Here is a 17,736-nt window from a genome sequence, read left to right on the forward strand (position 1 = left end):
GGAACAAGGCTCTGCTTCTATTCTTTGCTGCCTTGAGTTGGAGATGGTGAGAAGTTTTTTTGAGGTGTATTAAAATGTCTTTGATGGCAGAAGCCAGTTCTTCAAGGAAAAAAACTTTGCTCACAGAAACACATCCTACACTTCAGCTCCACCTTGGAGATAATAGGGCAAGACTTGATACTGCCAGGCCAGCTAAGGTGCTGGATCAAGCAGAGTAAAACTGTCTCCTGACTGCTCAATATTCCAGGTGAGGGCCCTGACCTGCAGTAATCCATCTTCTGACCACCTGACTACCTGTGCAGTCAGTGCACACACTTCCTTCTTACTTTAGTGCCAGCAGTTGCCTTCCTTTTTTTACCCTCTGCATCAGCATTGGCCTCTGATGCCCTTTGATGAAAGAAGAAAATGGCATTATTTATCCAAAGTGAGAAAAATAACTCTTAACAGCAGAGAAAATGAAGATGGAAAAGTCCTGAAAAGAAAATATTTAGATAACCAAGCAACTTGCAGTCAGCCCATACCCACTTTCCTGATTTATTTTCCTTGCTCCATCCATAAACATCTATTTTGTCCCCTGTGGCTGCCCCAGAAAGGGTTTTCCTTCTATTCCCAATGATTTTTTTTTTCCATTTTCACATAGGACAAAGCACAACCTCTTCTGTAGTTTACAAGCACATACTATAAACAGAAATATATTGTAGCAGAAAGTAACCTTGCTAACATATGCAAATAGCAGAGAAGAATGTGAGGATGAGATTAGAAAGGGTAAAAATGTTTAGTAATATGAAGAAGTAGCAAAAGCAGAAAAAGGGTGTTCCCACTGTATTTTAAATCTGTCTTTAAATTATTTACTTGGCACTTTGACAGCTCACAATTTAAATTATTTCATTCATCTTAATATTTAATCACGGTTTTTAATTATACTAGTAACTTGAGGCTACTTTTAAATTCAGCAATAGCTTCATCTTCTATTAATAAATGGCACATACCCTTGGCCTTGACACTTACTTGCTGTGAGTGTTTCAGCTTTGGTAGAACATGCAGTTCAGGACACTGTTATTGCATCTTAAAGCTCAAATCTTCTTAAATTATCAGTACAGCATTTAACCCTGATGATAATAATTTAGCATAAAAATGTTCAGTCTTCACTGTAGTTCTTAATGTTACTGTTGCTAAAATTGCAGAAGATCAGAGAACAAGTAATTATAACAAAATCTTACTCCAAAAAATATTCTTCCAGATGATTTTTCTTCTCAGTCTGGAGAAGAGACAGTCTGGTACCTGAGAGCTGTGGGCTGCAAGAATGTTACATCTCTATGTGTGGCTGGCAGGGTTTGGGATGAAGGACTTAGGGGTTTTTTTGAGCTGCATGCCAGATGAACTCCTTTGCTGGGGTTACAGCTCTCGTGTGGCCTTGGGCTGCATTGGTTTGGAGGCTGCTGGGGAACAGGGGCCATCCAGCCCAAACCCACCAGGGAACACTAAAAGATCTGGGGCTTGCTGAGCTATGTCTCTCCCCACGGCTCTCTGACGTCTGTGTGGTTCTGTGATGACCAGGGAATGTGATTTATGGGTTCAAGAACGTTGACCATCTTTCCCCTGAGCCTCTGAGACCAAACTCCTGTTTTTGCAGGCAGCACGTCAGATAAATATTTTTCCTATAAATTGGCCACCCTCTATTTTACAATGTTAAGTTTTCATTCTAATCCTCCTTATTGAGAGATTGCTCCAAAAGTTGGCTCTTCTCTTGCTTTTTTGTGATTCCCAGCCAAAATTTATTCACAGAATAAATTCCAGTTTTGTTGCCAACATGGTTCCTTAGCTCAAAAAAGACTCTTTGATTGATCTACACACAGCAATCAAAGCCTTCTCAGCGTTCATTTTGCCAGACTAAGTGAGCTGAGCTCTTCCAGTTTCTTTTGACATGATTCATCTAGAAACCTTTACTGTTCCTCTTTGGATTAATTTTTGTGGATCACAAATGATTAGAATTAAGTGCATTTTCCCTCTGACACTTCACCAGGGCTGGCACACAGCCCTGAAAGCACTTGCTGGCCAAACCTCACCTCCTATGTACTGTTGATACTAACAAAAATAATCAGTATGAGCAAAAGGGTGGATTTAACAGAACCTCTAATAAAATTGGTTAAATCAGGCTACAAGGGCTGAGATTATTATGTGGCATATCTTTGTATTTATACAGTGGCAACACGAGGATCAGGAACCAGGACACAGTGGCCCACATGGGCAGTGCTATTTGTAGGTCGTCTGAAAGGATCAGTACCACAAATGTGTGATGTCTGGTGGCTTTTTGCTCAGGGAGCTGGCCACTTTGGGTTCTATTCACAATGTACTGAGTCTCCCCATCCACTTATTGGAGACTGACTGCCTGTAAAAATTTCTTTCCTGCCACCTGTAGCCACAAAGATTATCTTCGACTCAGGCTGAAGCAAGGATTTAAACTCAGCTAGACCCTGAATAGTCTAAGTCAGAAGTGTAACATTCCCTGCGCAATGTGTTGCTTTGAACCAGAACAGATCAACACCAAGAGGAAAAAGAGAAGCATCAGCTTCCATTTCTTCCAAGCTCCAGTGTTAAATATTCTGCTAAATATTTGTTAGTTTACCTGTTAACCACTAGAAAGGTTCATCAGGGTTATAAGATCCAACCCAGGCACTTGCAGTAATTATGACTAAGAGCACGCTATGGTATCTGAAGAAGAAGCAGGAAAAATAACATACATTTGGTGTCAGAACAGCAAAAGAAAATGTGAGGGATGAAGGAGTTGGAATAGCAAGTAATGACTATAGCTATTGCCTCTGGGTTTTTTATGAGATTGATCAGACAGGGATTAAAGAAGTGGTTTTTGCCCTTCAAAAAGAAAAGTTTCTAAAGAGTGAGGTGGGAAAAAGCTAGCTACTCTTCTTTTTCCATTAACCTCAGGCCAGAGACAGTGGATCTAATTTAATAACCTACAATTAAAGAAGAGCAGTCTAATTACCAGTTTGTGATAAAAAAACATGTCAGGAGAATCACACTCTTTGAAAGAATGAAACTCTGAGAGGATTAATTGCAAGTGAAATACCCCAAAGAGAAACTTATTTAATATTGTAAAAAAACCCCTGAATTTTGCTGTTTATGGGATCCTAATTTAGAGATCAGATTGTAGTAGGATGATCAAAATTGAGAGAGAAATATGGAATGAGATTCTGACTCACATTTAGAAGCAGCTGTGTTAGTAGTGCCAGTCTGGAGAACACTTTTCCATGAGAATGCAAGTTTTGGAAAGAAAACAGGTGATGCTACAGAAGATAAAGCTGACAAATCTTAGTTAAAAAAAAGGGTTGACAAAATAATTAAAAACCTCTTCAACGATTAACTTCTCATATGGAGCAAATTTCTAAGAAGTAATGTGAAAGTTTCAACTTGTCAGAACAAATGGGAACAAAGCAATGCCCAGCCTTTGATCAAGCTACTATTTTGCAAGAAACAAAGCTATCTATGGGAAGCTGTACCTAAAAGGAAAATAAGTAAAAGTATTCTGCACAGCAAAGAAGCTTTTCCCATGGAGATTGCTTAGACTGAGCTCTATATAAGATGACTGAAATATGCCCTTGAACATGAGTGGTATTGTTGCTTACAAACTGGATATTGATACTCAGATCAATATGAAACTTTGAATCAATTTGGATACAGAGAAAAATGCCCAGGTTGTACAGTGACAAAGTCAGTTCAATAACAGCTGTATACAAACTAAATGTAATTTCAAGGCCGTGAAAACAGAATTTTACTTATTGAGAAAGATAGAAGCTGAAATATGTGTGGTGCTTCTTCTCCTAGGGAGAATGTATAAGCTAGAAAGCCAGAGGAATCTGGAGATAGAAAGAAAAACAGATTAGAAAACTCTGAAATAAATTGCGATATAGGCAGCAAAGGAAAAATTAGGAGGGAAATTTCACATACACACAGACAAAAAAGAAAATTAAAATTGTCATTATGGTTGCAAAAGAACACTGAGAAAAATGTAGAATGGAAATTGTAAATATTTAAAGATGTGCATGATGAAAGAAATTTTCTATCCATGATGATGATATCCTTTATATGTTTTGGAGATATTAGAAACAAATGTCTGTTGCAAAGGAAAAAAATGGCTCAGTTCTCTCAGAGAACTGAAATGAGAGAACATTTACACACAAAGAGATAAACCCCAGGCTGTCAAAGGAAATTCCTTATATAGTGCTCTCAAGTCGCTGTTTTCCAGATCCCCTTGATAAAAATGGACATAACAGTACTTTTTCACCTCAAAGAATTACTGAAACAGAGACCACTTCACAATGTTTAGCATATATATTCTATTGTAATGAGGCCAGTGCACACATCTTACTACCTAAACTTGGTAGTCTGTACTAGGGAGAAAACTTATATTAAGGAATAAATTAATAACTCACTTTGAATAATTGGCATTCTAATTTAATATGTGACTGTGTTTTGGCTTGATTCATACACTGATTTTAAAAATGACGGGTAAATGGTTTCTGTCATAGTTCTGCTTTATCCAAACCCAAGATGCATACACTTTTTTCAGGCACAGTTTATATTAGTGTTTGCTTTTTGTACTTTCCCGCAGTGAGTATTTTCTAAGACCTGTTCTTTGCTGAACATCCATGGAAACTTCTTCAGTGGGCAGGCTACTCCTGTGCCATGGTGTGTGTGAGTGCTTCCCGTTTCCTGATGCTCAGAAGCAGGTGCAGGCTGACTGGCACTGCTGTACTGGGGCAAGACCCAGGGGTGCACCCATGCTTTGTCCCTGAATCCTGCGGACCCAGCTCCCATGGCAAGGGAAGCCCAGGCCCAGCTGGAAGATGAGCCACAGCACGCTGCAGCTGGGCGTTGGTCTGCAGGATCTGTGCAGCAGGACCCTGGGGCGTGCCAAGGCATGCAGGGCAGCCTCAGCACAGGCTCTGACACTCAGAATGTGAGAAACGACTGCTCCAGCTTTCCAGGCTTCCTTTGAAGTCGATGGGAACTCGCCTGAGTAAGGTACACATGAAAATGGAATAGAAGTGTATGGTTTTGGCCTGTTAGGACATGGGTGTCAATAGAAAATGCTTCATTGCTGAAATCATAAGCAGCTTGCTAAATATTTGGGGCTTAAGAATACTCCACCCAATGGCTTGCTGATTAGAATGTTCACAGGGAGGTGAGCGTAGATCTCCTCTCCTGTCTCCTGAGTGGATATTTCAGCCACTGACTTGCACTAAGTGGTGATTTTGTTCTCTCCCTTTTTCCTCCATTTCTTTCCATTTTTTACTCTGTCCTTGTTAAGCACTTAAAAAAAGCCCACCAAAACAACACCTGGAATCTGAGGTGTGGACACTTCCTCCCTTAAATCCCAAAGCCTGACAGGGTTTAGTGCCTTCCTTTCCTTGGTGTTGCTCGGTGCCTAGCTGCTAGCAGCTCCTGGAAGACCACTGTGAGTTCCTCTTGTGGGTGACTGACTTTCCCCACACAGGGCACACAGGAACTCAGGAACTTTGGTCTGCATCTGCTGCGTTTAACTAAAACTAAATGCATCAGTGCAGAGCATGGTGACTCTTAAATTACTGTGTTGACTAAGCCCGAAGCCCAGAAGAGCTGAAGTGAAATCACAAGAGATAATGACCATAAGAGAGAGATAATGATGGCTGATTTTATTTTAGTGATGTAAATAAAACATGCTGCATCAATACACAGTAACTGATGAGATGTGAGTCTGGACTGGAAGAAAGACAGGGTCAGTTACCCTTGTCCTCCCTTATTGAAGGCAACTAGACCATGTAATTCTTTTCACAAGCTGGTGACCCTCCAGCCTGACATTATATATTCTCTATAAGTAAAAACTAGAGCTTATAGCTCGGGTGTAAGTGCAGTTACATGTAGATAAATATCTAGGTAAAACAGATGTCTTGTATGTGTAAGTGGTATATTGAGCATGCATTGCAGTTAAGACATCAGTAATTGTTACATGCAGCTTCAGTGTTACTTACTTTGAGAGAAACACAGCTGGCTTGGACTCTTGAAGTCTAAGTCGTGTTTTTCCATATATAGCTTCCTGTTAAATATTCTGCACAGCAGCCACTATGCTTAGGTTCTTCCCTAAGTGGTCATTTTGAATGGCAAGCGGTTCAGCACTTATTGACAGGTTGCTTTCTTGTTTAAAAATAGAAAAATGTGTGGATCCTTGTACACAGCAGGTAGCCAAGCAATAACAAAAGTGATTGATGATAAAAAGCTTGCTTTCTACTCTCCTGTCATCAACAACCTATTGGGATCAAGAGAACACTAGGATAGAAATTAATCTTCCTTGAGTTATTCTAAACAGTCAACTGATAGGAGATTTCTTTGATCTCATTCAATTGAAATTGATTAATTCTGTTAATTACTCTGTTTGAACTGAGTTAGCAGGAATTTTCTGTGTGTTGCAGCATCCTTGATGGTTTGCCTTCTTGCATGCCAAACAAGAAAACTTGGTAAAGAATGTGAAAGCAGACAATGTCAACCTAGTGTTTGCTGACTTGGACTGATAATGACTAGCAGTGTTAATATCTGTAGAAATGATCAGATGTAATTTGTTCCTGTTCTTTGATTTTTTACTAAAACTGTCATTGTTTAAAATACATAAACAGTCCTTGGGGCAGGAACTCATGAATTCTTCTGCTAAGGAAATGCATAATCACTAAGGTAGGAATATTTTCTCTCTTTCTCCCTCTGTCCATTTCATACCTCATGAATCTTTAATCCTATAGGAAGAACTGGGATTACATTAGAGTTCTTTAATTCCTGCTGGACTATGGGATTGTTGTAAATCTAGGGCGTTCCCCCAAGTTTTATGCCATCTCCTTATTCCTGATGCCTGCTGGGAAGGTTCAGATTAACATTAATAGTGCAGGACTAACCTCTTACCTGGAATCTTTTTTTTTTTCTGGTTATCAAACTGAATCTTATGAGCTAGAGGAGATATTTGGAGTGCTTGGAAATGTACAAATAGACTGATATACACTGAAGGATTTGCCACATACCAAGGACACGGCTGCTTCAGGTTTGTCAGCCGTCCTGAAATCTGTTTTTTCTCTATCTAGCCTTCAGCCAAAAAGAAAACTAATTCATTGTGCTAAAATGTTATTATTAAAAAAATTATCAGTGAGTATTTCTGGAGAGAGGTAAGAGAAATGAAACAATAAAACATGTTGTAGGTACATCTTATTCTAGCTAAGCTTCAAAGTGGTTTGTCTTTCCCATGTAGCTAGAAGGGACTTGAGCCAAAATAATTTCCAAAATACTTGCCACAGCTCTCTGGTGCTGGGATCCAGTTCTCTTGCATCTTGCCTGATACAGGTTAGTGTCTGCTCTGTAAAGATGCCTTTGGAGTGCCTTTCTGTGACACTGTAGCTCAGCTGGAAGTCAGCAGCTAATTGACTCTGAAGAAACTCTTTATGCAATAGGAAGGCAAAACATCCTGATAAGCTCAGTACTTGCTGATGTAAGTAAGCAAACAGGTAAACAGGTCATTTACCTGTTTTCAGTAAAATTCTTTCTGCTGATGGCAAGGGAGGTGAAACTTGCTAAGCGCCCATGTGAGTGTATTGCTATTTATAAAACTCAAGTGTAAAACCTCTTGTGCACAAACATGTAAGTGAACACAACAAATATAGCTCAGTAATATTTCCTAGAGATCAGATAAAATCACAGGGCAGTGCTCTGGAGTCCAGTAAAGCACTAGGATCAGTGATCTCTGAGTGTGACTTGCTTGAACTGGGCTTACTTGAACACTGGAATGATAGGCTCTGTACAGGAAGGTTAAAGATGTGGATTTAAATGCCTTCATGCAGAAGAAATGCCTTTATGCAGAAGAAATAATTAGAGTTCTTTTTGCTTATCCTGAGAAAGTCTTGCAATCACTGCACTATTATGTAAAATCTGGAGACTTCTCTTCTGTGTGTTTTCAAAGAAAGCAGTAACCATATCTACTGTTTGCATATAGTTTGTTCTGCTTGCCTTCCAAACAAGCCAAGTGAAGAGCTATTTTCTGGATCAATTGGGCATAAGAATTGGGCATAATGCTGAGCAGCATGGTGGGAAGTGTGTTTGTGTCCAGAAGCAGAAAGCTTGTTCAAGAACACCAGTGGTGAAAACTGAGCCACACAGAAATGAAAATAAATTGCTTTCTTCAGGGATCGCTATTTTGCTTCTAGACACCTCTGTCCACATCAGATGTTACATCTTTCACCTGCAAAATGACATAAAACCTCCCAAAGCAGCTGACAAAAAGCTAACTCCAGGGCTGGAGGCAACACTTACATGCAATGGAAGTACCATAATTAAGGGAGTTTGCCATGCTGAGGAGTCAGGGCTCCCAGTTTGAGTGTGCTGCTGGGAAGATCATTCCTGCCCTGCCATCAGAAGCTGGAAATACTTTTTTTGTTATGTTGCGCAATCCTTTCCATGCAGGAACTGCCTCTGAATTCCCACACAGCTCCTTGTGTGGGGTTCTCCTCTGAGGTACAGCAGATATATCCGAAATCCATCACGTGTGGATTGTATGTATTTTTATGGATTTGCTAGCAGGATGAAGGACCTGCTCCCTGTGACCCTGCAAGTTAGGAATAAGGGATGGGGTTTTTTTCCCCACAAATCTACTTTACTAGTTGTAATATTGTGATCAGAGCTCACTTTTCAAAATATTCTAGGCAATTTTTATGAGTTAGTAAAAATCACCAGATCTTCTCTCTAAAATAAAGAAATTGCCAATAAGTCCCTAAGAATCTGGTGCAAATAGTCAGCCTGAGGCTTCTTTACTCACTGCTTTTGTTGTATGTCTTTCATTGAGATACTCTTACTGGATAAAGCCTTAGGTAAATTTTTTGAGTCATAATCCCCTTAATATCCGAAGCTGTTATGGGAGAGAACATGAAAAGCTAAGAAAGCAATAATTTCAGAAATTGGTTTCTTTATGGATTTTCTATTAACTTTTCCCTGGCAATCATGCTCATTAATTTGGTATACTCCCATTTTTAATACACAACACACACAAAATCACAGAAAGTTTATATAAATTGTTATAGGGGGTCACTTGCGCTGTTTTTGTTGCCAATATAAATAATTTAGAAAAATAATTATTTTTATTGAAGAGTACATTTTACACTAACATAAGGATTTTTTTACAATTTTACTCACCCTTTTTTGTGATGAGGCAATTAATCTTTTTGGGCAAATGATTACAAAAATATTAATCTGCTGAGAATTTTAGAAATAGAACAGCTTTTATGTCCAGGCTGCTAAAATGTAATGGAAATTTCATAATATTAATTTTAGCTGTTTTATGTGAAGGGATCATACAAAATAACTTTCTCACCAGGCCAAGCCCTAAGCGCATCTGGTTCTGTTTGGTGCCTGGGGTATTACATCTGGGGTATATTTATATTTGCTGTGCAAAGAGGAAAATATGGGCCAGTCTTGCCCTGTATTTTCTACCTATATTTTCCTTGGAGCCAGAGTCCAACTTTTAATGTTCCCTCTACCAAGAGAAAATAAAACATAAGACTGTACAAGCCCATGGCTGAGTTTCTTTGCATGCTTAACATCAGTGGCAGGACACAGTAGAAACACCTTTCTTCCAGCAAAAGTACGTGGATTAGAAGCCACTTCAAAGCTGAAGAGGTGAGCATGAGTAGACTGTTCTCCTGCCAACACAGTCCATAACTGCCAGTCAAAGATTAAACCACTAAGCCCTCAAGTTCAAGATCACACTTTAAAGAAAATAGAAGGAAGTGCCTTCAAGGATGGAAGTGCTGAGCAATGCCAATGCATGATGCATCTGAATGGCAGGAATTTATGTTTCTTGCTGCCCAAATACCTTATGAGAACTGGGCTCTGCTCACCCAGCTTTCTGCCTGTATGTTGTTAGTGACATCTTTTTCACAGGAGAAAGAACACGCACTAGAACAATCTACTGAATTAAAAAAAAAAAAAAAAAAAAAAGAAAAGACTACCAAAAGTTATCTTTCTTTAAAAAACTGTAGCATCCTTTCCAGACATACCTCTATGTAGCTGAACATAGAGTTTGCCAAAAAATATTCTCTTGTGCATATTTGAAAATAATTCATGGATTTCATTACACTTTTATGCTTTTATGGCTAAAGCCAGATAGAGTAGAGTCTGGTGGTTTTAAAACATAGATACCTAATGTTCTCCTTTTTCATCACCTCATTTGTATTCTTTATTTCTGCTAGCAAGTTCTTTCATTAGCCCTGCATGATACTTATTTAGTATTGCCAAGGCTATTTTCTCTTGTTTTCTCTTTGTCTGTTTTGTTTTGTTTCTTCCAAATTTGATTTGTGAATTACTCGAAAAGAAAAGCACTAATGCTATTTTAGGTGATTTCCAGTGTCCCCTGTCTGTATTTTATTTTATTTTCAGATTGCTGTGTCATAACTCTGTGCCACTAATTCTAGAGTTCCCTAAAATGTGGACTATAGTACTTTACAAATACAAAAAGTCCTCCTCTCCTCAAGGCATGATTTAAAAGTAAGCTTACTGACTCAAGGAAAATCCCCTTTAGAGTCAGCACAAACTTTGGCAATTCTCATCAGGCCTGAGGTGTGCAGTCATACATATGTTTTTTTCTTTCAAAATATTCCCTGCTCTTTTCCAGTCTGCAAAGACAATATGAAGATTAGGTTTCCATCTCATCTCATCCAGTAGCACCATGAAAATCAGTTGCGTGGTTGGTACTATTGGGTGTGGACAGACAGATATGAAATCTAGATATTCCCATTGTCAGTCTCCTTATTTGAAGAGACCACAATGGCAAAAATGGAAAACAAATTACAAACCAGTAATTTTGCAGAACATTTTGGTGATTACAGAAAAGCATTTTATAATCATCCCAAGGCACTACTAGCTGTCCATCAAGGACATCAGTAATTCAAAGCAGTCGTAAGATTTTTCTGTGCATAAATAATCCATAATAATGGTGACATACGGCAATTCCCATTTATCATTGATGAAAATGGCACTGAAAGTTAGTTATAATCATTGCTTCTGAAGCACTCCAAGCATAATAGATTTGTCGAAACAAATATGAAAAAAAAACAGTGGCAGAACATGTGATAAATAAATCCCATTAGGTCTGATAATACGACACAGGCCGGGAGGAAACCCACTGGGAGATTTGCAAGTCAGTAAAGAAAAATACACATTCACAATATTAATTACAACAGTCAGTGCTTTACAAGTTCTGAAACAACTTCCCTCTTGCTGCAAGTGGATAGATAGATAAGGCTTGCTAGCAATGGAAAGAATTAGAACATAATTAAGACTGACAACTCATCTGTATAAAAATAGATGAGCACATGTAAACATTTTTTCTAGTAATTGATGAGGTGAGAAACAATGGCTTTTCTGCTGAATAAATAATTTGTCACACTGTAGGACAGACACTCCTGTAGGTGTAATAACTTGTTAGTGAGGTAGAACTCATTAATATTGGGTGGTGCAGTCGACACGCTGGAGGGAAGGGATGCCATCCAGAGGGACCCTGACATGCTCAGGAGGTGTCATGCAACATGAGCTGGAAATGTGCATCACAGCCCAGAAAGCCAACCAAACCCTGGGCTGCATCCAAGGGAACATGGCCAGCAGGTCAAAGGAGGTGATTCTCCCCCTCTACTCTGCTCTGGTGAGTCCTCACCTGCAGTGCTGCATCCAGATCTGGAGACCCCAACATAAGAAGGACATAGAACAGCTGGAGCAAGTCCAGAGAGGTAATGAAGTTGAAAACAGGACTGGAGAACCTGCCCTACAAAGACAGGCTGAAAAATTTGGGGCTGTTCAGCTCAGAGAAGAGAAGGCTGCACAGAGAGCTCATAGCAACCTTCCATTATCTGAGGGGCCCTACAGGGAAGCAGGAGAGGGACTCTTTGTCAGGAACTGCAGTGACAGGACAAGAGGGAATGGGTATAACTTAGAAAGAGGGGAATTTTAGTTTAGATATTAGGAAGAAATCCTTTACTCTGGGGGTAGTGAGGCACTGGAACAGGTGGCCCAGAGAAGTTGTGGATGCCAAACCCTGGAGCTGTTCAAGGCCAGGTTGGATACAGCTTTGAGCAACCTGGTCTAGTAGGAGGTGTCCCTGCCCATGGCAGGTGGGTTGGGACCAGATGGTCTTTAGGGTCGCTGCCAACACTTAACATTCTATGATTCTGTGATTTGCAGTACATATTCTAGTTGCCCTATGTATGCTTAACTCATTTCAAAATGTGAATTAGATGAGATCACATATTTTTCAATATGTCTGTTTTATGGCTTTACCATTTTCAGAGGCAGAGGAGGGCTGAGTGCCACTCAGCTGCAAGTGTCTCCTGCCTATTGCCTTCTCCCCAGTGCTGGGAGGGTGTGTTTTCAGCATAGTCACTCAAGCAGCCTGGCATCCTTGCTGCCTGTGAAGAACATGGTCTGCCTTCTCCTTTGCTCCACAGAGAAGCAGGCTGTGTGCCATTAATCCCTCATTTAGTTTAAATTCCCATAGCAGGATACAGCTAATTGTTTATGGTGAAATACAGTGGCATGGCATGGCCTTAAATGTCATAATTATCCATAAAGAACTGACAGAGATCTTTTAATGTCTCCAAAGAAGTCAAGAGACAAGTAATTTGTAAGTTCTGCTGAATAAGTAAAATGAACCTTAAAATTAACTTACTATGTAAGTCCAGTAGTGTTTCTGCAAAGCTTTCTGGTAATGAAACCTAGCAGTAACAGAGGTTTGTCCTTGACTTCAACTGGATGTACAGTTTGGCCAAATTCTGAAGAGAGGCAGAGGTTTCCTGCTAGTATGTGATGAGGAAGAGAGGATGCTGTGTTCAGGAGGTCCCAAAGCCTATAGCAATCCACTGTTTGATCAGAGGCACAGGTTCCCTGTGGCCAATCAAACAGGTGCCCACATGAATAAGCTGCTGTTGAAATCAGCGAGGCAAATGCCCTCACTGGAACCCTTGTTGTAGAAGTCCCTTGGGAGTATAGAAATTCTCAGCAGCTAAATAAGATTGAGGAAGGCTGGAACCTGTGGTGCCTCCCATTACACAGCTGCTTAAAGGAGAAGAGCATTTATTGCTCACAGAGGTGGGGGCTTAGCAGAAGCCTCTTGTTCTGGGTGCAAAGCAAGTGTTCTTCATGACCTCCCAGGGAGGGGATAGCTCCTGAATTAGGAAGAGGAAAAGAAAGTGTTACTGACAGGTAAGAGTACCTTTTACTTGAGACTTTCAAATTGGTCTTTATAGGGTAATACTTCTCTGGAATAACTGTTTCTCTGCAAGTGATCTTGTGTCCTATCAAAGCTATGTTTAGGTCATCTGCAGCTGTTATTTCCATGAATATGGGATTGCTGTGTTTATCATGCAACTTCAACTTCCTCTGCATGCTGCATGCCTGTCTCTCTTGGCTGAGCCTACTTTTAACATTTCAAAGAGTTGAGCAGCTTCCAGTACCCACCGTCTGTGAGTATTGTGGTCATCCCAAATTATGCCAGTACATTTTTAGACAGCATTTGACAGTCCTGTACATTGTGAGTTTTTCTCATGTTAGCATGAAATACACAAACCTGCTTACACTTAATCTTAGAAAATTTTTTCCCACTTTGTTCAGATAAATGTCCTTGGCTCAGCAGCAAATCCATTTGCTTGCAAGGCTGGAGCTCTGTGTTTTAGCCCCTTTTATTATTAAATTTTGTCTGTGTTGGTTAGTGGGAAGTTTTGTCAGCACTGCATTTAAGTGTGTTTGTTTAGCAAAGCTCAGGCCTGATGCGTCAAGCTGGTCGAATGTCAGTTCCAAATTTGAGGGCAAAGTGGTCACACACAATGTTCAAACAATGTGTGGTGTACATTGCAAAAAAAAATATTGATGGGCACCACTCCATAGAGTAAAGGCTAGTGCTGTAAAAGGCCTCCAGAAAATAGGAGTTGCTGTACACAATGGTTTTTATTGTAGACTACAAAAAGAATTACTGGTTTTCTTGCTGAATTTGAAGATCGATGCTGTATGTGGAGCGTTTATATCCCTGCTAGAAATGAGAATGGACAGCTCAAGTCCACTCAAAGTAAGTGTGAGATGAGGATCCAGCTGAGGATTGCATCTGGGATCACAATAGGTGGAAAATATCAGCCAGCTGAAACTAGACATTGGAGATGTTTACTAGGTAATTAATGGAAATAACTTCTTCCCCAGAGATAGCTCCTCAGGTCTTAAGGTTAAGGCACCAATGCAGTCATTCCTGGAGCAGATCTCAAAATGGTTTCTTCCCATTGGGTGGAATCACTAAATTTAAGGCCTGCTCCAAACCCTCCCGAAGCTATTGGAAAGCTTCCCATGGATTTCAATTTGTAGGCAATAAATATGAGCCTTTTAAAGCTTTTAATAATAACTCCTTCACTCAAAGAAAAACAAAATCTCATTCCAAATATTTAGATTGCTAAAGAAAGGCATGTAGTATTTTCCACAGTATTTTATGGAGACACAGGTCAGCATGGAGGAAAATGTTCACGCCTGTTTTTCCATAGGATGTTCAAAGAAATCCTGCGAAATTACTCTTTTCCATGAGATAGGAACAGCCAGTGTTTACATAGGCTAATGATTAAGAAATCTGCTGGAAAGAAAGGAGAAAATATTATTTTTTTTGGGGGGACAGTATTTTATATTAAAAATATTCAGGTGTGAGAATCTTACATCTTTGAGAATTCCTTGAATGAGGGAGTATCAGCAGTCAGAAGCAGACATTTATCTTATGTTTGAGTATTAGGTCTATGTTGATGAAGCCAACCCTGTGACTGAAGATCTGCTTGCAAGGGGCTGTTGGATTGGGCCCAGAGGCTCTCCATACTCGACAAGTGCTCTGATGGTTCCCAGGGATGGGCAGCAATGAGCTACAGCTCGCTCTGAAATAGCAGGGACAGCTTCCTGCCCTGTGCTGCATCTTCTGGAGACTTGTGGACATGCAGCGTGAGAGTGGTGTGATTGATGTTGCTGAAATGGGAGTCCTGAGGAACTCAATATTACACTCATTTGTATTATGTCACATTGATATGGAGAAGCGTTAAAATAAGTGACTTCTAAAGTGTTTGCTGATGGTGCTGCTGATTTAAGTGGGATTATAGCCCATTAAACACCCGATGTATGACTGTCTTTGGCCATTTTACAGATACAGCCTCTGGCTTTAAATGCTTGAGACTTATACCCATTTGTTAAGGTAATTTTTTAGGCTTTTTAGACAGTGGCTGTGGGAGCAGTTTTTGGTTTCTCTTGGTAAATCCTCTTCTAGGATTTGTCTTCATGCTCTTCACCTCAGTGTGAACAACTGACCCATGGATAGTGTCACAGGTGCCAGATGACTGGCAAATAGGGGAGTTAGCCCACGGCAAAGAGAGCAAGGATAATTTCAGGCTTTTTAGTGGCAGAAAGCACAGTTGAAGCAGCATTTCTGATGTATCTATCAGACAGAAATGGAAGAAGGCGGTGCGCAGGCGGCGCGTGCGATAGGAGAGGAGCTAGCATCCCTGCCTCCCAGATCCCACCTAGTTAACTCCTTGCAGCAGCACACCCGGGCTGCCGAGCACCGGGTTAACATCAGGCCGAGCCGGGGAGGACGGAACCGCCTGGCCCTTCAGCCCCGCGCCGTTCCCCGGCGAGGGCCGAGGTGTCCCCGCTTGTCCCCGCTCTCCTGCTAATTCGGTGACATTTCGGACAGTTCAAAAGTTCACGGGGAGTCTCGGGCGAGGCGACCGGGTTGTGGGGCCGGAGCGGGGACCGCCGGCAGGTCCAGCCTCGCCGGCGGGGTTGGCCGGTGCCTTCTCCTCCTCCCTCTGTCCCTCCCCTCTCCTCGCTTGTTTCCAGGCGAGACCTTGCTCTCCTGGAGAGAAGAGCAGGTACCGCTCTGCCTCCCCGGGCTCCCCTTCCACCTTCCCCCGGGCGCCCAGCAGCATCTGCCCAGCGGGCGGCGGGGCGGAGGGCGCGCAGCCCCGGCGGGCCGGGAGGGGCGCGGAGCTGCCCCCCCGCCGGCGGGGGGCGCGGAAGGGGCGCGGAAGGGCGGGGGGGGCGAGCAGCGGTGCGGCTGCTCGCCGCCCCACAAAAGGCACCGCCGGGCTCGGGCTGCTCCGCACGCCCGGCGCACCGGAGCGCGCACGGACACGCACACACACACACACACACACACACACACGGGCGCTCAGGCACACACGGACACACTCGCACGCACTCGCACACACGGAGCGCCGCGATGTGCGATGCGCGATGCGCGACGTGAGGCACCTCGCACGCCGCGGGGCCGGGGAGAGCCGGCGGGATCCGCGTTGCCAGCCCGCCCGCCCCTGCCGCTCCCTCTCCTCCAGACCCATCCATCAGCCTCTTCCTATCGGTCTGCTCCTGCCTTTCTTTTCTTTTCCTTTTTTTTTTTTTTTTCAATTTTTGTTTTGAATTTGCTCTAACTGTATCTATCCAAGCATAGAAAAAATGCCTGCCCGTGGAGCGAGGAGAGGGCACCGGGTCGGTAAATAAGAAGTGAGTACGAGCACAATGGCGTGCCTCCCCGCTCCCAGCCCTGCGGATGCTGCATGCGCCCCTGCTTCCCCCGCACCGGACAGCGGGATGCTCCCCGCGGCGGCCCGGGGCTCCTTTGTACCTTGCCTGGCTCCTCTCCCCTCCCTTCCCGGCCCCGCTCCCGCCGCGCCCCGGCTCCGCCGCGGGCCGCCTCGCCCCCGCGCCGCTCCCCGCGGCGGAGCATCCCAGCTGGCGGCGGCTCCGCGGGGGCTACCGGGGCTGCACCCCGCGGGGGCGGCGGCGGCCCCGGCGCGTTGCACCGGCCGCGGGGCGGGGGCGGCGGAGCGGCGGTGCCCGGTGCCCGCTCCTTTGTTCGCCGCCGGCGGCCGCGGCGGGTCGGCGCTGCTCCGGGCGGGCTCGGCGGCCCCGGCCGCGCCGAGAGCGCTCCCCGGCACCGGCCCTGGGGATCGGGAGGGCTCGGGGGCTGCCGCAGGAGAGGAGGCGGCGGCGGGAAAGGGGCTCCCCCGGCAAGGTGCGGGACGGGGGGGCCGTGCCCCAGCCGCCGGTGCCCGTGGGGCGGGGGCCGGAGCCGTGGGAGGCGTGACCGCGGCGCGCCTGGAGCGCCCGGCGCCCACCCCGCGAGATGCCAGGGATGCTCCGCGTCCCGGCCCGGCCCCCCGGGGCTGCCGCTCTGCCCCCGAGCCCTTCTCCCGGAGCAGCGGCGTGTGCCCGAGCCCGGCGGGTGCCCGGCCGGCGACTCTGCCAAGTACCACCGCCTTCCCTGCAGGGACGCATCCCTTCTCCGCCGTCCTGTGGGAGACTTTCCTCTCGATTTAGATCTGAGCTTTTCCCACCAGCGGCTGGAAGAGCTGTCGTGGCCATTTAAAACGTCCTGGTCATTCAAAACAATTTAAATATAGCTTGTGTGGTTACTTGCCGTGACCATCTTCCTGCAGGAGACCTTTATCTGGACTTGATGTGGAGGATTTTTTTTTAGTGCCCATGTAGTTACTGGTAGTCACATGAGTTATCCAAGTACTTGATTAACACACTCAGCCACTCTTTTCCTAACCCGGTGGGGTTTTTGTAGCTGTAAATAGAAGTACCTGCTGTAACAAATGCACGACTCTTCCAGTAAGCACACATGTGTTGTGCTGCTGTTTTCTGAAAGGTGTA

The 17,736-nt window shown here is 43.5% G+C and overlaps 1 protein-coding gene across 3 annotated transcripts in view; it reads left to right on the top strand.

Annotated features, from left to right (window-relative positions):
* KCNK2 (potassium two pore domain channel subfamily K member 2) overlaps window positions 1-17,736 on the top strand; it is a 132,156-nt gene that overhangs the window by 39,314 nt on the left and 75,106 nt on the right. The window contains exon 1 of one of the 3 annotated variants that reach the window (XM_064709110.1): window positions 15,645-16,581. The exons of the other annotated variants lie outside the window; for them this stretch is intronic. Coding sequence (XP_064565180.1) covers window position 16,581 — 1 coding nt within the window. The 5' untranslated portion in view covers window positions 15,645-16,580. Of the gene's footprint in view, window positions 1-15,644; window positions 16,582-17,736 lie in introns of those variants that run through there. 3 annotated transcript variants of the gene reach the window in all.

Source organism: Zonotrichia leucophrys, chromosome 3 (assembly GCF_028769735.1).
Source record: "Zonotrichia leucophrys gambelii isolate GWCS_2022_RI chromosome 3, RI_Zleu_2.0, whole genome shotgun sequence".
In the NCBI taxonomy this organism is placed as follows: Eukaryota; Metazoa; Chordata; class Aves; order Passeriformes; family Passerellidae; genus Zonotrichia; species Zonotrichia leucophrys.